At 35.3% G+C, this 22,522-nt stretch overlaps 3 protein-coding genes across 3 annotated transcripts; 1 reads left to right on the top strand and 2 right to left on the bottom strand.

The window, feature by feature from the left end:
* Positions 1–448: 448 nt before the first annotated feature.
* On the top strand, positions 449–5,503 carry LOC145611117 (O-fucosyltransferase 15-like). The gene is made up of 10 exons (XM_081666356.1): positions 449–907; positions 1,703–1,792; positions 1,912–2,011; positions 2,114–2,175; positions 2,284–2,372; positions 2,978–3,098; positions 3,194–3,337; positions 3,455–3,789; positions 4,219–4,459; positions 4,924–5,503. The coding sequence occupies exons 1-10, from the start codon at positions 632–634 to the stop codon at positions 5,230–5,232; spliced, it is 1,767 nt and encodes a 588-aa protein (XP_081522482.1). The 5' UTR covers positions 449–631; the 3' UTR covers positions 5,233–5,503.
* Positions 5,504–6,121: 618 nt separating this feature from the next.
* Positions 6,122–11,642, bottom strand: LOC145610887 (subtilisin-like protease SBT2.4). Its single transcript, XM_081666149.1, has 10 exons — positions 11,431–11,642; positions 10,503–10,647; positions 9,807–10,222; positions 9,082–9,177; positions 8,916–8,985; positions 8,229–8,511; positions 7,798–8,138; positions 7,412–7,679; positions 6,804–7,097; positions 6,122–6,528 (listed from the first exon to the last, which is right to left on the bottom strand). Exons 1-10 carry the CDS (start codon positions 11,640–11,642, stop codon positions 6,122–6,124), a joined length of 2,532 nt encoding a protein of 843 aa, XP_081522275.1.
* Positions 11,643–13,903: 2,261 nt separating this feature from the next.
* LOC145611634 (chromatin remodeling protein EBS-like) lies at positions 13,904–17,343 on the bottom strand. The gene is made up of 5 exons (XM_081666976.1): positions 17,084–17,343; positions 16,625–16,967; positions 16,396–16,464; positions 15,398–15,536; positions 13,904–14,199 (listed from the first exon to the last, which is right to left on the bottom strand). Exons 1-5 carry the CDS (start codon positions 17,154–17,156, stop codon positions 14,173–14,175), a joined length of 651 nt encoding a protein of 216 aa, XP_081523102.1. The 5' UTR covers positions 17,157–17,343; the 3' UTR covers positions 13,904–14,172.
* Positions 17,344–22,522: the final 5,179 nt, after the last annotated feature.

Raw genomic sequence — 22,522 nt, 5'->3', positions numbered from 1 at the left:
GTACTTAAATACCATGGTCCAAAAAATATGATAATATAATGAATTGGAGTACTAAAATACTTGTATTAATTTTCTTTCCATGTAACTACAATTGTCAAAACTATAAATTTGATTTTCATGCACCATTTTTGTTTATGTTTATACAATAAACTTACTAATTTTCACCCGCCTATATCACACTCAAAATAACAATTTTCTAGATTATACTACAACATGCAAAATATCTGAAATTATGGAGTATTATTTCCATGCTCTTACACAAAACTACTCTCTATCTCTTTTTTTTAATTTTTAAGAATGTTACATTGAGAAACTTACCTAAAAAAATTAAAATTTATTTGCCAATAATAATGTCTTTTAATTTTTTATAATAATTTAAATATAATTATCTTGTAATAATAACGTAATTAGTCAAATATAGTCATAAATAATATTCTTACTAAAAGACGCAAGTCATTCTCCTCCCTCCAATTTCTCCCTACTTTCTCCATCAAAATTCCACCATTTTAACCATTGCTTCAAACTTTCCTCAATTAATTCTTCCCCAAATTAGTAAATCCGCCATTAATTAATTTCTTCAAGCTCCCCCTTTTCCATTTTCTCTCTCCTCACAAAATTCAAGCTCACAACAATGAATTTGAGCTCCATTAATGGCATTTCGAAGAATTTCTCTGATTCAGATCAATCCTTGGATACACCCACTTACCACTCCAAAAAACGGGGCTCAAAGAAACGGGTAATTAGGGTTTCACCTTGGAAACGTTTCAAAGGATTGGGATTTTTGATTGGATTATTGGGTTTGTTCTTTCTTGTCAATTGGTGGATGCTTTCCCGCCTAAATCATTCTGGGTTTGTTCCCAAAATTAGTTCTCCCTTCAAAAAATCCAAGTCTACCGTGGTTATTAAGGTATAAATCTAATTGAATTATGTAATTATTTCTATTTTTGATGAATGATATGTTGTTTAATTGCCAATGAGTAAAGAAAGCATGACCGGGTTCGAATCTGGATTAGTCGGAGTCTAGTAGGTTTTGGATTAACGGGCCGTGTCTTGGCCAAAAGTTAAATTTTGGATAATCTTTTGATCCTCTAGAAAAAAAATTAAAAATTGGAGGGAAAGTGTCAATTTTATTTATTTTTGCTTTCAAGGGAATTTAGCTCACACATCTTTGAATTTATTTTCAATTTGTATTGATCTATATTGAATGCTTTTTCTGTACAAGTGCAACAGAAAAAGAAGGAAAATTTTATAAATTTTGTATGATAATTATGGAAATGTACTGAAGGAAGCTATGGTCAATTCACAAATGTTGGGAAAATCACATTGTATGCTGGTTGATTTTTTGGTACATGATTTAAAGTTTATGCTATGTGATAGTTAAGGGTACTTGAAGTATGATTCTTTACTAGTTTCATTGATTTTGTAATTGTTTTGTCAATTTTGGAATTGAGAGAGTAGAAACTTTAGTGTTTGTGAAGCAAATTAGGTATCTTTTTCTTGTAGTGAAGGAGAAGTTTGGCTCAGCTTGTCTTTAATTACTTAATCTTATGTGAATTCGCGGTAACTTTTGTTAAGTGGGTGTAAACAATGGATGATCATCAATTATTTGTTCATTGTTGGTATTGACAAGTCTGCAATTGCTTGAGCCATTTTGGAGGCATTTTTTATATATAAATGTGCTGAGATTTGTCACTGGATGTAGGAAGACCTGAGAAAGATAATTAAAGTGAATAAGCCTCAAAAGACACCATTTGGAAGGTTGCTGAAGTTAGCTGCCCATGCATTAGCAGAGGTATGCCTTCTTTTTTGCGCTGACCACTTAGTTAAGTGTTTGTATCTATGCAGTCTTTCGAGCATTTTCTATCCAGTCTTTTAGTCTATTAAAAAGTTCACATCTTTCACAATTTGTAGGGACAGAATAAGCCGGAACCGAAAGGGCTGTGGGAAGAGCCTTATGATAGTGCTTCCAACTGGAAGCCCTGTGCTGAGGAACGTGATTGGGAACCTAGTGGTAAGTAATACTAGTACCTTTAAAGGTCCCATATACCCTATTGTAATTTACCCGTTAATTCTTTGGTTTGACTTACACTGCTTTTGGTGTGTTTTTCTTCAGAAGGAAACAATGGATACATTATGGTTACTGCTAATGGTGGGTTGAACCAGCAGAGAGTTGCAGTAAGCATTCTTTCTCCCTTTTTTTTCTAAAACCCTACTGTGGGTGAGCTACTCATGGTTATAAGTAAGGGTTTTGAGTAGTATGCTACTTTGGTTTAATGACAACAGGTATGCAATGCTGTAGCTGTTGCACGATTACTTAATGCAACTCTCGTCCTTCCAAAATTTATGTTCAGTAGCGTTTGGAGAGATGCGAGGTATCATCCTGAATCCTTGCCAGCTTAATTCTTTTTTCATCAATCACCTGTATCAATAAATCAGTTATTGTGTGTGTGGTTCTCCGCCTAATTTTATGTTTTTCTTTTCATTGTCATGCTCAAATTGTCAACTGGTTTTTTATTTGCTTGGGGGCCTGTGTGTTTTCTTTTTTCAATCTAATGCGTTATTTATGATGCGTTTGGAGTTTGTTTGGAGAATGTAGTGACCTTATCTGTGGGCTGATGGCTTCTACAGTTGTAAAATGTCCAAGATATCTGAAGTGTTTCTGTATTGTTCTTCTAGAGAGTTTGCTATTTGCTTAATTATCGTATAGCACTATTTAATTTGCATAAACTGTTTTTGTTCTTGTGTTCCTAGACTTTTTCTGCTTTTGGCTGATGCTCTTGTGTTGTGTATTGCATCTTGCATGCTATTGAATTGTTCTCTTGGATTATTATGTTTAAAAGTTGATAAGGGTAGACTGCTTTTTGTAAACTTGTTATTTACTTGTGGTCATTCGTAACAATGTAGTGACTAAATACATGTTTTCAAGCATTTTAGTGCTTTGAATGGAAGAGTGACTATCATATTCCATAATTCTTAGTCAATTCGGCGATATCTACCAGGAGGAGCATTTTATCAACTACTTAAAACCTGATATCCGGATAGTCAAGGAACTTCCTGAAGAACTGCAGTCTCTAGATCTAGATGCAATTGACAGTGTGGTCAGTTTTCCCAATCTGATGTTCAAGAATTATTTGTAGCAAATTTGGGTTCAGCTTCTTGTGTTGCATCTGCTCTAACTAGAAAGCTTCTCCAGGTGACTGATGAAGACATCATGAAGGAAGCCAAGCCAAGCTTTTACCGTAAAAATATCCTTCCTCTCTTATTAAGAAACAGAGTCCTCCATTTTCTTGGATTTGGAAACCGCTTGGCGTTCGATCCAATTCCACCTCAGCTTCAGGTAAAATGATTGAGAATGAGGTTCCTTTAGTGCATCTATGATATATGATCTACCTTTTCTTTTCATTATGTATTTTTGCTTCAAATGTTATGCTTCCTGATTGAGGATTACATTCAGAGACTCCGATGCAGATGTAACTTCTATGCACTGCAATTTGTCCCAAAGATTCAAGAAGGTGGTGCTTTGATTCTTCAAAGAATAAGGCAAAACTCTTCTCATGCTGGACTACTGGATAGTTATCTCGTGGGCCCATATGCAAAGAAAGTGATGAAAGGAAAAAGAGGTCATTCTGTGAAAGGCCCAAAGTACCTAGCTTTGCATCTGAGATTTGAAATTGACATGGTGGCTCATTCACTTTGTAAGTTTGGTGGGGGTGAAGAAGAGCGGAAGGAGTTGGAAGCTTATCGCCAGATTCATTTCCCTGCATTAACCCGTCTTGAGAAGAATGGAAAGTATGTGCTATGATTGTGTTTCTTATTCCCTAGCAAGTTTCCGTTTAACTAGTATGAGCCAGACACGTAATCGTGTTTTTCCCTTGATGTCTTGGTTCTTCTTTGTCTCAAGCTACCTATAAGTTAGGCCTTACCTCAGTTTCCTAACTTAAAATTTAGAGATATAGTCTCTTGACTCTCTTCCATTTTAAGTTAAGCTGGACTCATTACATCAAACCTTTTTTGGGTGAAGGCTTGGGTTGTAATAGGGATAAGAGGCAGAAGCAATATCTGATAGGGGCACTTCATAGTTATTTTTCTCTGAGTTGAGTATACTTCTCAATATCTCCAGATATGCTCTCAGCTGGTCTCTAGTCAGTGATGGCAATTTTTGTATTGTTTTCGATTTCTTAGTGATTTCCAATATTAATTTTAAAAATTGTATCGCAGGTTACCTACTCCTGATGAACTTAGGTCAGAGGGTCTTTGCCCATTAACACCTGAAGAAGCAGTACTTATGCTTGCTGCTCTGGGTTTCAATCGTAAGACGCATATATTTCTGGCTGGTGCTCAAATTTATGGAGGACAATCAAGGCTGGTTTCCTTAACTAGCTTGTATCCTCATTTGGTTACTAAAGAAAATTTGCTTTCACCGTCTGAACTCGAACCATTTAAGAACTTTTCGTCTCAGGTAATTGCTAAGTACAAAATCTTACTGTTCCTTAACTTTAGCAAAGCTTTGTTTCAAAAAAATTAAAAAAAAATTATAAAAAAAAAAATTTAGCAAATCTTTGTGAGTAAAGAGTGGCCTGATATTTGGTTACGCAATGAGTGTGATTGGTCACTTTAATATATCACTACAGCCATCTAGTCTTGATTTAAATTTGGGAAACTCTCATTGGTAGCCCTTTATTTGTGGCATAGTTTTGGTAGCAGAAAAATAAGAAAAGAAAATTCATGAAATGGCCTTTGCGTTTTTGGTCGTATCCATGGCACTAACAATGCCGTTTCTCATAAAATTTAGTTGGATAAGTTTACCACGGTTATGTTTAAAATCTTCTTAATGGTTTGATTCCAATGTGTTATATACAGTAATTGTTTTGTTCATTTATTTGCTAAACTATGATGATCTTATTGTTTTCCCTCCTTTCTTAGCTGGCAGCACTGGACTTTATAGGTTGCACAGCATCCTCAGCCTTCGCCATGACAGATTCTGGGAGTCAGCTATCAGCTCTAGTTTCTGGCTTTCGCATGTATTATGGGGGAGGACAAATGCCAACAATAAGGCCTAACAAACGAAGACTTGCAGACATTTTCTTGAAAAATAACACAATAGAATGGAAGGTTTTTGAGCAGAGAGTGAGGAAAGCAGTGAGACAAACTAAACAAGTTCACCGACGGCCAACAGCGAGAAGTATCTATAGGCATCCTCGTTGCAAAGAGTGTATGTGCTTGTTGGAGTAGAGTGTTGTAATAGCAAACATAGAATAATTGTTGTATATTGGTGTTTTGTCGGGTTATATTATCCACCGTTGTTTATGCATAGGTTGTGATTGGGCAAGTTTCTCTGATTTTTTTCTACCCATTAGAGGGAAATTATATAGTACAAACTGATGGCTTCCACTTTGGCAAGCAGCGGGTTTTGATTGTATTGAGTTGTAGTCTTGTAGTGTTGTACCATTTCTTGAACAATACATTAATACAGAATTTTGTAATGCCAAAGCTATTTTTTTTATACTGCTGCGTCTCAACATATTTCCATGCTCTTTGCTTTCCTGCTTAATTTTGATGATGACAGTTTCAGCCTTTGGTGAAGCGCTCAAAGAATTCATTTCTCAGATGTCTGCAAAGACTGCATTACTGCGTTACAGGTAAGCACCCCCTCCCCCTTATCTGAAATTCCATCTATTCTATTTCTTGTCGACATTTTTACACTGCTATTGACTAAAAAAATTACTCCCTGCATCCCACATTATTTTGCACTTTGGCACGTGATTAAGAATTGAGGTTGGAATATTGATAGAGAAGCAAGAGAAAAATACTTGAAAAGGCGAGTGTACTATTAATTTGGGACTACCAAAATATGCAAGTGTACAAAACAATATGGGACAGAGGCAAAAGTATCAAGAATCGGGTACAGTGCCTCAAAAAACAGAGCTTTGCTATATTGGTATCGGCTACTTTCAGTAAAGAATCAAGACTGGAACTTGAGCCTCAACTATTGAGGCATGTCAAAATTCACAATGCATTTATCTAATTATACATTTTTTTGTATGAACTGAAGTTGTTCTAAATTCTAATTGCTCATTTTGACCATTCAGTAAAACTATAGTTGCTTATAGGTATCGATCTCTTATGATACTGAAACAGGTAAAACTGACAAGGGCATCCTCACAATGTGATCCAAGCTTCCTGTCAGAACAATCTCTCCAAAGCTGAAGTCCTTCTTTGCCTGGGTAACACTCAGCTTTATATCCAAATCTCGGGTCTCTGTAGGAGCAATAGTGAACCAAGTTGGAGATATATCAACTTTGACCCCATTTGGTGGAAGCACAGCACACAGGTATGTTTCTTGTTTGCTTCCCACGTTCATCACAATCCGCCTAACTATTTTAGATCCAACAAGAGATGTTATTGTCACTGATGGTAGGTTCAAGTCCGCTGGATGCGCAAGTGGATGGTTGCATGAGCCACCTGTTGCAGCTTCAACCTCTGTTTTATTGACGTTAGGCAAAGAGCACAGGAAAGCTACGTATTCTCCTTCTCCTGAACAGCAAGTAAACATCTTCCTACTTAACATGGGGTTAACAGCTCTGTCTAAGAAATAATTTTCAGGAATGCACAACTTTTCTAGCTCTAGTAAAAACTTTAGATTGTACAAATATTAATTTCATAAACCCTCTTTCTGTTTTAGATTGTACAGCTTTTCTAGCACTAGTAAACACTTTAGATTTTACAAATATTAATTTCATAAACCCTCTTTCTGTTTTAGATTCATAGTTTTTTCATAAAAATGTTCCTATTTCTTCCCATACTCTGGTTTTCTGACAACTTACTTGGGATGAATGTTAAACCAGGATCTACTGCTCTTGCCGGATTCACCAATCCACCACCTATGTCAAAGGGAGTAGAAGGATAGAAGCTACCAAGATCATATCCTTCAGAGAGTATTACTTCTCTAGAATTGTCATATTTAGTGGCAGTAGTGGAGATTGCTGATGCAATCATGGGCGGAGTCCATGAAGGGTTATGTTGCTTGATCAATGCAGCTATTCCTGCAATATGAGGTGCTGCCATACTAGTTCCAGATGTCAAAGCAAAATCGTGCCCTGTGATTAGATACTTATTTCTTATTACTTGGAGTAAAAAATTAAAATAAAATTGTGCAACCCTTGCTTATGCTCCCTCTATCCTTTTAAGAAGTATACATAAGCATTTTGCATGAGATTAGAAAGAGTGAAAAAGTAAGGGGAAATAAGTGGGAAGGTGGGTCAACTATAGAGAAGAAACAGGAAAAACTTTCAATGAACGGAATGTATACTTAAATTTGGGACATCCAAATACGGTTATGTATACTTAAGAGGGATGGAGGAAGTATATTATTCTCTGCATGAAATCATGTAAATTTCTTGTTTTTACTTACCTTCAAATATGGGCTCTGAGACACTTAGAGGGCTCCAAGCTGCCCATATCTGATGTCCTGGAGCCACAAAATCAGGCTTGAGAACATCTGCAGGGTTTCTATGGCTATCGATAATATCAGGTCCCCTAGAAGAGAATCTGCTTATAGCAGGCGCTTGTCTGTCAAAAAAGGCGATTCTCCCTTCACCTATGGAGGCTCTCCCCCTATATTTCACAACACATTCTTGAGTGGTTCTCATTGTTTGCTCTTCGTAATATTTAGATATGATCTACAAAAAGAATCAACTTTAAAAAAGAATTCGAAAAGATTATAATATACTTATGGTTGGTTAGATCTTGAAATTTTTACTATCTTTTTGGGATTGAGGTAATGTAATGTATCTATACCTTTGCATCTGCAGTTTTGGGGATCATGATCCCTGGCACCGGGAAAGGCACTGGTTCTGCAACGAAATCACCGTAAGCAGGATTTGCAACCAGGATAAAACCCATAAATCCCAAATGTTTTGCAGTGTTGATGATGGAAGTGAGAGTGGAAGTCTGGTTGTAAAATCCAGCGGAGAAATTGCAGATCACTATGCTGCCAGTCACTATTGTGGGATCAAGAGCTTCCGAAAACTGGCATTCCTCTATGTAAGGTGGAGTTCTTGGGAATGAACCATTAATATAAACAGCATCTTTTGCTAGCACCAGTTTATATTTCAGTATTCCATTTCCAAAGGTTGGCCCTGCATTTGAGACATAATATATGCAATTCAGCAAATTTGGATGTACAGCTTCAGTGAAAATTATCACAAGAATAAATTCGAAATACTTACCTGTTAACCCTACTCCAGAAATGTTCTGACCATTTCCAAGAAAGAGAGTAGCAGGGTAACTTCTGTCTGTGCTGCAAGCAGCAACTCCAACAGACCAAGGGCTGTACGAAACCACAGTGCTCGGGCCAGGCCCATTGTTTCCTGCTGCTTGTACCACAAAAACCCCTGCTCTTCTTGCTAGCAGTGTAAAGATTTCAAATACATCAAGGAAAGTTATTGTATCTTCTCCTGGTTCATCAGGTTCCACTGACAAGTTCAGGATGTCTACTCCATCTTTTACTGCCTGAAATCGAATGGACCTTTCTTAACTATCGCGGCATAATTGAAATTTCAAAGGGGTTCATAGATCCTTATGGTCATATGGTGAGTACATTACACAGAAAGGGACATAGATATGTGTACAAAGACGATATTTGCAGGGAAGAACAGTGATATTGGAAATCTGCAGTTATAATATGTATTCATGTGTAAAATCTATTTGGTATTCGACTATCTGGTAGACTGGTACAGCCTTACAGGACATGCCATCTTCTATAAGTGTTCCTGCTACCTAAAACGCCGATTGTTGAGGTGCAACAACTCTTGGAGTTAAGTTTGTAATAATCATATTTATACATTGAGGTCATTTTCTATGAACTAAATCATTCAGGTGTGATGAAATTGCATGAACTTCAGATAAATGCTTACTTGATCAATCGCAGCCAAGACATCAGTAAGAGTACCAACTGTTGGATATATAGCCTTGTAAACTGCAATTCTGGGAGGAAATTAGTTTCCTTCAAAAACACATATGCAAGAGACAGGGTTTTAACTCAAATATCAACCATAAAGAGTCATGTTTTCTAGCACTAACCGAGCACGTGGCGCCATCCCGCTAGCTGTTCCATAGAAAAAACCATTAACCACCACTGGAACCCCTGAATTCCCAGCAGCAGTTGACGCTACATGACTGCATCAAAACATACATTGTGTACAGAGTACAACATTATTTCTAACCAAATACAATCTATTCATAACATATTAACATGCAGATACGTTATGTAAAATTTAATGAAATAGTATTAGAATATAAAATTATTTGTTTTTCAGAACTAGACTAATTAGATGACATAATTGGTTTGGTCTGTATGATACGATATCATATGTACAACAAGAGTTTTTGACAAAATGGTATAAAATCCAATTATCCATAAGTAATTAAGCATATTCAAATTATAAATTCATATGTCCTGTTTATTAAATTAATATAAAATAAAGTGAATATTTTTGCAACATATAATTCGTATGTTACCAGAATATATAAATTATTATCTACCTTCGAGTAAGGACAAGATAGTCAACTAATTACATTACAAATTATTTAATACTCTAATAATGTCTTCAAGGGATGATACACAAATCTCTTAAAGTAATTATTCAAAATTATTTAGGCCACATTTGGCGTTTCTTGAAAAAAAAAAAAGATCTAGATCGAGTGGACAGTTTAGCCTTTAATTATTTTATAAGACGTCCCTTATAATAGATATTTTATTTCAAGTAAGGTACATTAAAAACAACAACAAAAATATGTTACATTACCTCCCATGACCAACAGCATCAAAAGGAGAAAGAAAATCAACAGATGAATTCAAATGAGCAGCAGCTTGAGCTCCAGCAGAGAAGAACCTAGCTGAAACTATCTTCCCATTACAAGAACTCGTCGGGAAACGAGGGCCCGTCTCACAAGCACCGCAAAACCGGCTCGAATTCGAGCAAACTAAGCTAGTGTTGATGAATATGTCATTATTAGCAAAGCTTGGATGAAAAGGGTTGATCCCAGAATCAACAAAACCTATTACAATCCCTTTTCCTGCATTTTTGTCACCTTCTTTTTGATCATCAGACCATAAAGTTTGTGGCAAATTTAGGAATTTAGGAGTGTAAGTTGTCATTAACTTTACTCCCCTGTCTCTTTGCACCAACTTTACTCTAGGGCTCTTTCTTAGCTTCTCTGCCTATTTTATTTATTAATTAAACAAAGTAAATCATCATTTAAATAAAGTCAATTAAATTATAGGATGTTTTTTAAGGCACAATATAAATGATTACACACATTTTAATATATATAGGAATATTATATGTGTATGAGAAAATGTTACTTGTTGTAAGATTTTTAAGAATATGACTAAAGAGAAAAGATGATCAAATAAATCGATCCTTGACTTTAACCATCAGCTTAAGCTTTTGGTTGAGTTGATATGATAACAATATATATGTACCTATGTACGGATGTACCTGATAGGGAGTGGTGTGGACAGCGAACCCGTTAACAAGATGGGTGAAGCTATGGAGTTTGTTATAGGTTCCGGAGTCTAGGGTGCTTTGGAGAAGTTGGTCTTGAGACTTCTCTAAAAGCTTTGTATGTTTTTGGTAAGCTTCACTGAAAATTCATGCAAAAATAATAATAAAAAATAAAAAATTAAAGATTAATTATAGATTAAATATTAATCAATTAAATAAATGAAAAAGGCTTAATACCAAACTGATGAAACAAAAAAAATGAGTCTAAGAATTAATTAGTTTTCAATGTCCTTGTTATTGTTTAATTTGGATATTAACATTAAAGTCCTTGACTTACATGCAATAATAATATTTGGGATTTGTAGTAAGCTAAGGAATGATCTATTTGCATGCTAAATAATTGGAAGGTGGTTAAAGAAGAAGAGGAAAGTTATATGAGGAACAAAGGGAGGGTGATGAATATGATGATAAAAGACAAATTATTACATGCATCCAAGAGTATTGAGAATGGTGTTTTCGCTGATGTGTTTTAGTTACGTAAAAAAAATTGAGTTTGACATGTGTAACAATTCACGCTTATGTGAGGACATATTTCCTCGCTTTCAAAAAAAATGTGAGGACATATCTCATGTAATACTTTAATACAATAGCGTAGTCTAAGCCTTTTTTAGTGAACAATATAGGCATAATTAAAAGCTTTTCCCATAAAATAATTCTATTAACTTTGATTTATATTACTTCATATGAGTCTATAGGATTATTCTCTTTACAGCCGCACATACACTTTAAAATACAAGAAATGAGAAGAGAAATAGATTGTTTTGAGTACTTAACATACATACCAAATAAGACGTAATTAAAGATATCCTTCTTATTTGAAATTCATAAATAAACATGTTTTCCTAAACTCCTACAAACCAACCTGTTAGGATAAAACCTCGTCGTTTCTTCATGAGAAGATTTTTCATCAAGAAAAGCTAATGAATCACCTTCAACCAAAACAATGTATAAAGATCTTTCTTGTTTTGCATAACAAGGAGATATAGGACATGGTTTTAAAATGATGATTAGAAAAAATAGCAAAGGCAAGACAATAACCAAGGTAAACAAAGACAAACATTTCCTAGTTTTCATTTTTTGAGGGAGGAAATAAATAAAATGAATTATTGAATCAACTTGAAATTTCATTTTAATATAGTGTGAAATGATTAAGTAACACACCATCACATTTGTATTGTGAATAAAGGAATATATATAGGAAATGGCCGTTTTTTTAATTTCCTTTTAGTATAGCTTAAGCATGACAATAATGAGAAGTTTTGGAAGTTTTCTAAACTCCCTTCAAAACCATGAGCAATAAGACAATAAGTTGATGAAATTAATGGAAGGAAAATTAATGGTTAATTTCCTTTTTTGAATCATATAATAATGATAATGATTTGTAAGGAATCAAATTAATGGACTTAAATATGTTGATTTGTTACTTAATTTATTGATCTTTGTAGATTTTTTAGGAAAGCAAGATACAATAAGGTGTCCTCCACTCAATAACTAGTTCTTATTTTCATGAGTTCAACAAATTGCTTAAAGGAGAAATGTTGACAATTACTTTACTAATTGTTACAATAATAGTTTGTCTAATAAGAATGTTTTTAGATCATAGTCTCCATTTCACTTGTTTGACCATAAAAATTTCAAAATGTACATTAGTCTAAAATTGTTGGAATTGCTTCTCGAAATTAGTTTGAAATCATTGATCATATCCTTCTTGGACAATTTTCAACTTCTCTATGTTCGAAAGGAAAAGAGGCTGAGGAGCTTTTCATAGGACCCTCGAGACCCCGTGAGGCCATTTGGGTAGTTGAGTGGTCTACTTTAATTTTTCTTTAAACTAATAATGTAGACGATTGCATACACTTCTCCTTTCATTAATTCAAGGCCATCAACAGCTTTTATATGACCTCCTAGTGATAAGTATATGGTAAAACAACATTATATTAGCTCAAGATGTTTCCCTTACCATTACTTGAATTTTCTACATCAAGTCTCAAAATCTCCAAAAATTTTCCAATTTTGTTTATCATAGCCTTCAAATTTGGCCTTCGAAGAACTTAATTTAATCTGACATGACATCAAGGTGTATACTGGAGCTCCCAAAATACCCAAGAGGCCTACTTTATACTTGGAACCATCTCATGTATATTTTGGCCCACCCCTCGTTCTTATGTCTTAAGATGTCTTAGCTTGGCCTTGTGTTGCTTTACCTTGGCCTCGAGAGGCCTACCTGGTACTTGGAACCATGTCATGCATGCTTTAGCTACCCCGTTCTCATGCCTTGAGATGTCTTAGCTTGGCCTTGTGTTGCTTTGTCTTGGCCTTGTAGCCTTGAGCTGGCATTGCCTAACCTTGCCTTAGTCTCGTGGCAAGTCAAAATGCTACCCTTCATCACCTTTTTTAGTTTCGAAGGGGTAAGGTGTTTTGGTAAGTTGTGGTTTGGTAGTGTCGCTTGGCAAGTTGGCATCAGCGGCAATCCTAAATCCCAATGCCTAGGCAGCCCCAAACATAGGTGCTTTATGGGATTACGGTAAGAGTGGGATGGACAAATTGTAACTACATAGGGCTAAATCTTAGTGAATTATGATAAGGCCATGCCTTTGACGTTTCCCCATCGATTATCTTAGTCATTTGTAAAGGATTCAATTCAACCATCATTGTTAAATTGTACAAGAAGTCAGATCTCATAGCACATCCACTGCGCTAGCATAGCCTCTACAGTCAGCACATGCGGCCCATAGGAGCCGGAGCATCTAAAAGGACAACAATCAGGCAACAGGCACATACATATAGTCACAAAATGGTTTTTGATATATTCAAATCTAACCCACAGAAGTTTAGTGAAGAGAAGGTTTTCTTGACGCCATAACTTTAGATTAAGTGAAGAACCGCCCCTTAGGATCACTAATATTTGGGTTACTTAATTTTATTAAATTAAAGAATAAGTAGGGTATTTGAAATTAAAAGTAAATCCGATTAATGTTTCAATCAAAAACTCATCTTGCCATTCAAGGGAGGAAGGAATCACAGAACTAATATATTCAGAAAGGAATTGTTAAGCTATCCAATTACACACAACTAAATAATTTCATTTGTTTCCTTCCAATCTTCTTCAACTTAGCTCATCCTGTGACTTCGACCCAGATTACTAACTAAAACCGGAGAGCTTATGCCTAAATTCCTACCTTCCAGGAAACATACCTGAAGGCTGCATCAAAATACCAGAAACTTTACCTTTACTGAACTAATGCCGAACTTCACCATTTGTTAAATGGTTAAACAATGATATCGCCCATCAGAAAGAAGACTTGGCACTAGCAGCAGAAATTCTGGCACCGAAATTGATCAATTCAACCATGGCTAGAGGAGCCTATAACTGAATTATCCTTCTGCACAGGATTTTAAATTACAGAGAAGTCATACATGCATCGGCTCAGGGGCACAAACACACAGAAAATTACAGCCCTAGGCTAGTTTTGAGCACAAGCATGGCATTAAGTTCACAGCTGACAATACAACTCTCACAACAGTTAGTTCTACAAGGTGACTTCAAAGTTCAGCAAGAGTAAGACAACGCAAACTCCAGGTTTGTAAATCACCTCTTAGGATCTTATCTCTTTCTCCGCTTGTTATCAGGCTGCAAAAGAAAACTTTGCAAAATGAAATCTAAGTACAACAGAAAAATTACATGAAGTGCAAAAACTGGTATTTATTTAACAGAAGTCAACAGCTCCTGACTGGATTGATATATCCCTTCAAGAAAATTGATGGATTGATGCTCCAACCAAAACAAGTTAAGGACCTACAGATATGGAGCAAATTTCCATAGTCCAATAAATGATCTAAATTACTCAGAAAATAACCTTGTAATATAATCCAGTCTTTGATTTTTTTAAATTCTTAAGAGTTCAAAAAAAAAAATGGCGCAGGTTCGGTCTTTAAATATCAAATCTCTAAACAGAGAAAGGAAAAATCTGGAGGTATTTTTGTATTCATATTAACTACGAATACTTCTAGACAAGATATTATTAGAGAATAGAGATATACAAAATGGAGTACATCTGATTTACACTGCCTTATCCAGTAATAAAAAAATAAGGAAGGCTTAAGGAAAAGACTCAGTGTTTAGCAAGAGAAACTCTGATGCATTGAATTAACTTACAGGCAAACAAATTGATCTCTAAGCCACAAACAATATCAAATTTAACACAAATTAAAACAATAAACCAATAAAAGCAAACAAAGAAAACAATGTTAGCAATGATAATGTCTATTTATAAGCAAACTTGTACCAAAACAAAACTCATAGATAGATCCTTGCACTCTTCAGTGATGAATAATACCCTGTTTCTTACATGAACATAGCTACCCAGGGACACCAGGGCATGACAAGATTAAGTAACATTTCATCAACAGCCACAAATATTGCAAACTAGATTAGAAACAAATGACAGCTTCTTCATCAACGAGAGGTTGAAAGCTGTCCAGTGTAGTACTATGTAGTTACTGATGCATCACTAACAGATTGAAAAGAGCAAGACAGTAAGTATAATCTAGGTTTAGAAAGGAATGAAGCCACTGCCAATGCCCAAGCTCAGTATTCCAGCTTCACACACACACACACACCCAAAAAAAAAACTTAACCCATTAATGGCATGGCTGCAGATCACAACTCCAACTAGTGGGATACAAGATATATACGAATTCTCATTTACCTGGACAGTCTACCCAACATAAATCAGATGTTAATGATCAGCTAAACATGCATGCAAAGGCTAAGAGTAAGCAAACACAAGCAAGATGAAGCCCTAGCATCACAAGGAATAACGTGTCACCTTGCCATCAGCTATTGGTGATGCAGAGAACGAATTTCCCCCTTTCTTAGGATCATCTTCAGCAGCACAATCAGAGCATAAAAAGTGATCCAACTTCTTTGCCTCTTCAATTGTCATGCCCATGCAAGAAGGATGGAACCTACATGAATCTTAAATCATTAGAATGACAGCGAATTTCATCCTCAACTATACCTAATTTTGTTCTTAAGAGCTTAAAGAACAAGCTTATACACGCATCACCTAATTGCAATTAAAAAAAAAAAAGAAGCTTGAAAATCAGAAGAACAAACAGCAAGGCTTTTACAAGAACTAGTGCTTGTGCTAATACCATGTGCTAATACCATAATGCATGTAGTAGAAAAAGATCTGCTAGCTAAGATTAAGAAAAGCTATTGCTCCATGCAAGTTTGAAAAAACAAAATAAAAAAGGGCCAGTAGAACTCATAGCTCTGGTGGCAGAGCATATTCAATGTGAATACCAAAGTTTCCAAAGAGTATAATCCAGCAATTTTCAGGAAATACAGTATGGTATTTGGTCGAATTTGGAGTCCCCAAGCATCACGTCAAATCCAAAACTCCAAAGATAGCATATGGATAGTAATTCTGTGAATAATGCAGCATTGAATACCCATATCAGGCATGACAGAGATGGTATCCAGCAATCACCAAAAAAAAATCTACTGTAAAATATCGAGACCTAAGTCACGTCTCATATTACCATATAAAGCATTTTGCTAAGGTTCTTAAACAAGGCTACCTAAAAGTTAATAAGCGAGAAACAACAAATCATCCTTGATACAAGCATATGCCTAAAAAAACTAGCAAAAACGTAGAATGGAAGCACTGTAAAAACCACCACACAATCTCTTATAGGTTTTAAGCCGTTCTATAGCGATAACACGACAAAACATCTCTAAGTAGAAACACAATCTAAGAAAACAAGCTGAGACACATAAAAAACGAAATGCTGCAAAACTAAGCCAGAATTAAGAACTTACCAGTCCTTACAGCCCTCACATTGCACCATAAGATCATCTGGATTATACGGCATTTCACACTTGCAATACCTACAAAACACAACACCCACCAAAAACAAACAACCACCCAACAAAACCAAATCAAAACCCACATCAAAAACACAAAACACAACTCAAATTCACCTCAAAATTCCAAACCCACCCAACCCCTCCCCCATTGAAAACCCGAAAGAGATGAAATCAAACTCACACAGCAACACGATCAGGAGTAAAAGCACCAGTGGCAGCCTTATACTCAAATCTACAAAAGTAATCATCAGCCCCAACATTCTCAAGCTTAGTGTAGTTCTTAAATGAGTGAACAATACACTTCCCTTCAATTGTATGAGCACTTTGTACATCATGGTGGTCAGACAAGAACAATTCTTTAGCACCATGAAATTGTCTTCTTCCTCCCATAGATTCTTCAGGTCTATAATACCATCTAACCCTAACTTTCACATTGTTCCTGCTATCAGCTTCAATCTTTTCAACACGAGCAACATAGGGTGGTTTCCCCACATCAGCAGGTCTCATCAAAACACAATCTCCCACTTTAAAAAAACCAAAAATTCAATACAAAATTAATCAATTGAAAGCAAGAGAAACCCAGAAATTTAATTTGATTATACAAAAAGGTATTGAATTTTGATGGGATTATTGTACTTACCTCGAACGACCTTGTTGGTGCCTTTAATGGTGTATGAATCAAGGTCCCGCTTACCTGGGCGAGTCTTCGCCATTGAAGAGAGAGAGAAGAGGGATTGAAGAAGAGAAAAATGGGGGATTTAGGGGAGGAAATGGAAGGCGCAAAAACCCTAGATTTTGGGGGAGAAAACCCTAGAGATTGAAGGTGTTCATGGGAAGGAGAAGAGGAGAGAGAAAGAGAGTAACTTTTTTGACTTGGGATTGAGAGGAGAGTGTGGGGAATGACTGACGGAGCGAGGTGAACGATCTAACTATAGCCACAAAACACACCCCAAAAAAAATGTAAAAAAAAAAAAAAAAATTAACTTGAATGAATTGGAATTTTTTTACTTTCTTGTACAAAAATATGTGAACAAAATAAATGAATTACAACCACCATTAATGGTGAAAAGAAATTAGTAGGGGAGGGGTAGTTGTGGGCACAAATTTTGACTTCCAAAAATGCGTAAGAAATCTCAAAGGATACGGTGGACCGGTAATGTATAAGATATTAATCTGGATTTGAAATAGCATTAAATGTAAGATGTTTAACTGACTTAGGTGATTACTTGAATCAGATTTAAATTTCGTTAAATTTAGGTTGATTGATCACTTGGTCAGCTGAATTTGTAAATCGATTTCAAGTTGGGTTGTTAAATCGGATATTTCAAATGAGTTCAAGAGTTCATGCTCACGTTTCTCAAATCATTTGAGAATATTTTGTGTCCATGTTTGGTAAGCGAGAATGTGAGATATCGAATTTGGTTAGGCTATCCACATAAGTAGAATTAATTTTGCCAATCGTAAAGGTATAACAATAGGTTTCAAATCTTTCAATAGTGGATTCAAAATTGATACCCTAATTGTGATTAAAAATCATGATCAAAGTTGTACATTGCTTAAAGTAGATACTTAGTGAAGCCCAAACAAAAATAAAAGGCCCAAAAGAGGCTAATATATCATTTGGGCTTACATAAGTTTATCAAAAAGAAATCAATTTTTTTAATGAGCATATGTCTATAAGCAAAATCAAGCATGATAAGAGAAAAGAGTGGGGAACTCACTTTGACATCTTTTACGAGTTATGACCACTTTAGATTGCAAATTCAATCTCTACCATATAGTCATTTACATTTGCTTAGGAGTAGAAGATTATTTTACATTTTACTTTACCCTCGAGCGTTTAACTTGTGGTTCATATACAGGTCGGTCAAATTCAAAGTCTAATCCAATTAAATGGATTAATTGTATTTGACTTAATACTTTTAGATAGAGGTGTCAAAAGCACACCCGATCTGACCGAGCCAAAACCGATCCGAAAAATATCCGATTCAGATTTGCACTCGCATAGACATAATAATTTAGTATGACTTAACTTTAAAAATTTGTCCGACCCGACCATATCAGACCCAGTCCGATTATCCGAATTGACACCCCTACTTTTAAATACTTGAGTTTTCAAATAAGTTCATATATATTAAGAGTGGTTATTAAAATAAAAACAAACCGAAATTATATAGATATAAATCCTCTAGACAATACATGTTGTAATGTGCTGGTGTTGTTCTTAAAGAATCGTAATAACTTTTACTTCTTTAATTTGTCTTATAAAAATTTCATCACGATGACTTTTGCTTTTTTCGTATGGAGTAATTTTATCACTGTATTACATTATATTATATAAAAAGTAAGAGTTTCCTTATTATAAAGAGTAATTAAATCTAAGAAAGAGTAGAAGATGATTGTTGTGAGTTTGTGACATATGGTAATCATATACGTTGGGAATTTATAAGTAAGAGTTATTATATAGAGTAATTATAACAATTAAAAAATCACGCCATTCAGCCTTAAAACAATCCCATGCATAAAATCCACCAAGTAATTAAATTTAAAAGAGAGATAAAGGGCCTGTTCACATTTACTTAATTTCAGTTCAGTTCAGTTCAGCTCCAATCAGTTCAGTTCAGTTCCAATCAATTCAGTTCAGTTCAGTTCAGTTCAGCTCTAAATTTCCCTCTCACATAAAATATTCATTTCAGCTCAATTCAATTCAGTTCAGTTCCAATCAGTTCAGTTCAGTTCAGTTCAGCTCCAATCAGTTCAGTTCAGTTCAGTTCAGCTCAATTCAGTAAATATGAACAGGCCCAAAGATAAAGGGGAAGAAGAAAGAGGCTAGGGAGAGGTGAGGAGGAGGGGCAGTGGCGGTGGAGGAGGGAAAAAGGGGAAGTCATGGCGGTGGAGAGGGAAGAGAAGGTGGTGGAGTAGCCTTGTCATGAGAGAAAATGAGAGTTAGAAAAGAATCAATGTTGAAAATTGTAAGTCAAAGGTCATAATCCGGGTAAAGGTGGTCTTTGGGAAAAAAAATAATTAATTATTATCTTCTTAAAAAAGATTAAAAGGTAATGTAGTTCTTAAAAAAAAACGTCAGTCTAATAATAAAAAAATCTATCTAGACTAATAATAATAATAATAATAATAATAATATATATTAAAAGGCGTTCCTAAAAACGTCGTTTCTACGCCATGTAGACCCCTCAGGCCCTCACCAAGCCACATTGCCACATCACTCACTCAGCTTCTTATTATGCCACGACATCCACTCAATTCCTCAATATGCCACGTCACCCGCACTATCAACACTACTCCATGTTGCCTCAACTATAATGAAAAAAATATATGGATGAGAAGGTTTGAACAATTAACCTCTTTAAAGCAACGTTATTTTCTAACCATCTAAGCTAATAGTCAATAATGCTTTAATGTTGCACACTAAATAATACGAGTATTATACTATAAAACTATTGAAAATACACACTATATGCACACATTTAAATACTCCGTATTTAAATGCTCTTAAAAATTAGCGGTTGCACAAAAAAAAAAAGTACTATGTAGCATCTTGGGGCAACTCACTAGTTCTATTACCCTCTTTCGTCATGCTATTTCGTCTTGCAGCCAACTCACATGCCCTGGCACATAGAGCAATGCATCGAAATACTTCGTATTAACATGCATCTCGCGTGCCTGTGTGGTAGGGTGGTCTTGCCTTGGCAAACTGGGCGGAGCCTAAAACCAAGCTTTTTGTATTGTGTTTGTCGTGACCGATCGGGCGGGCCTTACCCGGCCGGGCAAGGCTTGGAGAAAATATTTTTTGGCCAAGTTATGATCCATATTTTTGCTTCCTTTTCATAACCTATAAATTCCCTAGCCTTAAGCTAATTGTTTTACGTGAGAGACGAAAAACACAAAGTATTGTGAAATCCTAAACACAATAAACACAAAGCCATTCCTATAAAGATATGAGGAGTTCTTGAAGTAATTTCAACCTTTCAATCGGGGTACGAAGTTGGAAGGTAGCTGTACGTGTTACCCTTGGGGAGCATTCCTCACTGAGAGCCTCGTACCGGTGGTGGCAAAATACGCTTCTAGGGCAGCCGTAAAATGCGTCACAGCTTATATGAGATTTACAATGAAGTATTGTATTTTAGCCCTAATTTCTCTATTATTTTCATGGTAATAATTACATCTTTTTCCCAACATTAATCTATAGTGAATTTCAAATGAATTTATAAACAATAATCAAAGAACTTCAACGTATATTCAATACTTATAAAGTGACTATTGCATATTGTAAAGCTATATTAACTATTTTACTATTGAGCTAATGAACAAACATATATGTGAGTGGAAGTGTTCATTGTTTCATATTTAACACATGTAAAAGTGAGGGAGAAGTATTGAGATATGTATCCCTCATTGAAGAAACAAGAAAGTTTTGTGCACTTTGTGAGGTTAAGGGACTACACTCCTTATTATCATATGTTTTTGGGGGTGAAATTTCCTTAGAATTATAAAGCGAACACTCAAGAGTCGAGACAAATACAGTTCATACCCGATTAATGATTTCCTCCTGTTAAAAAAAAAAATCCCTATTTCACACCCTTACTCTTAGTGCCCTAATTAAAGACTTAAGCTCAAATAAAATACTTAGTGTCTTTTTGTTTTTTTCTTTCTTTCTCTACTCGTGAAATAATACATTCTAATGTAAATTTATTATGGTCTAATTTGAATTAATTGTTAGCTGGAGTATAATGTAACGCATTCATGATTTGGTATAATGTAACACATTCATGATATATTCGGTCTTATAAAAGTTTAAATAATAAGTTTGTGAGACAAGAACGCGATTGAGAGAACAAATTGATAATATAGTATGTTATTTTACACGAGGTCACAACTCACAAGCCACAATAATGCAACAACTCTTAAAAATTACGAACAAAACTTTGGAATTCTCATTCCATAATTGGAAAATATTGTTCAATTTGCCTATTGAAGCGTGTAAATGTGCAATATTACCATATTACGTGACAGATAATAAGAGAAAGTAAAAATATTTTGCAATTATCAATGTAGATTTACTTTTACTGTCACCCCATGCATGCATAAACCTGCATAACTTTTCCTTCTAAGCAAACCTCACATTTGATTTAGACAACTCAAATTTGCCAACAATAGACGTAGAAATTTGATTCACATACTTGTCTTACAAGTTACAATTTCAGTAAAATTACACCTGACACTCTTTAAAGAAGCCATTTTTATAAGCACATTTCACATTTTCATGCCAAGTTTGGATAGAGTCCGGTGACTCGAGGTTGACCTATACAAAGTTATTGATAGATATTATATTTAGGATAATATTTGTCGCAGATTAGGATATATTAAATGTATATTTTGTATGTTTATCGTATCTAGGATTCCTAACGTGATTAGGCCTAGCGTTGTAAACTCTATATATTTGATCAATGGTACACACTGATTAAGGAGTTTTCCCGAAATCTAACATGGTATCACAACTTAGGTTTTAGATCTCAATTTTTAATTTTTCCAATTTTATTGGTTTTTTGTTTTATTGGGACCTTACTCACGTCACACTTTCCGCAATTTTCCACTGATTATTTTCCTCAGATTTCAACTCCTTGTTTTTTTTTCTCCTTTAACTTTATCTTCCTACTTCCTATTCCATTGAACAAGTTATGGCCAAGGACGATGAAGTACCCAGCTCAATTCCAACCCCTTCAACGTCGGAATTTCATCCGGCTCTAGCAATTAGTAACATCAAGAACGCTATTCCTTTGGTTCTTGATTACGAGAAGGTTCAATACTCCAATTGGGTGGAGTTGTTTGAGAATCACGCGTGTGCGTATAATGTGTTGGATCACATTGACACAACCGTTTCCAGACCGACTGATGTTTCGGATGCCTTGTGGAAGCGTCTTGATGCTATTGTTAAACAATGGATATACGGCACAATCTCAACCGAACTTCTCAACACGATTTTGGCCCCTAAATCAACTGCTCAGAATCTTTGGGATCGAATTAAAGAAATTTTTCAAGATAATAAAAATACTAGGGCCGT

Source organism: Chenopodium album, chromosome 24, assembly GCF_948465745.1.
Source record: "Chenopodium album chromosome 24, dcCheAlbu1.1, whole genome shotgun sequence".
In the NCBI taxonomy this organism is placed as follows: domain Eukaryota; kingdom Viridiplantae; phylum Streptophyta; class Magnoliopsida; order Caryophyllales; family Amaranthaceae; genus Chenopodium; species Chenopodium album.
The sequence above is the reverse complement of the archived record's forward strand: the minus strand, read 5'-3'. Positions and strand labels throughout refer to the sequence as shown.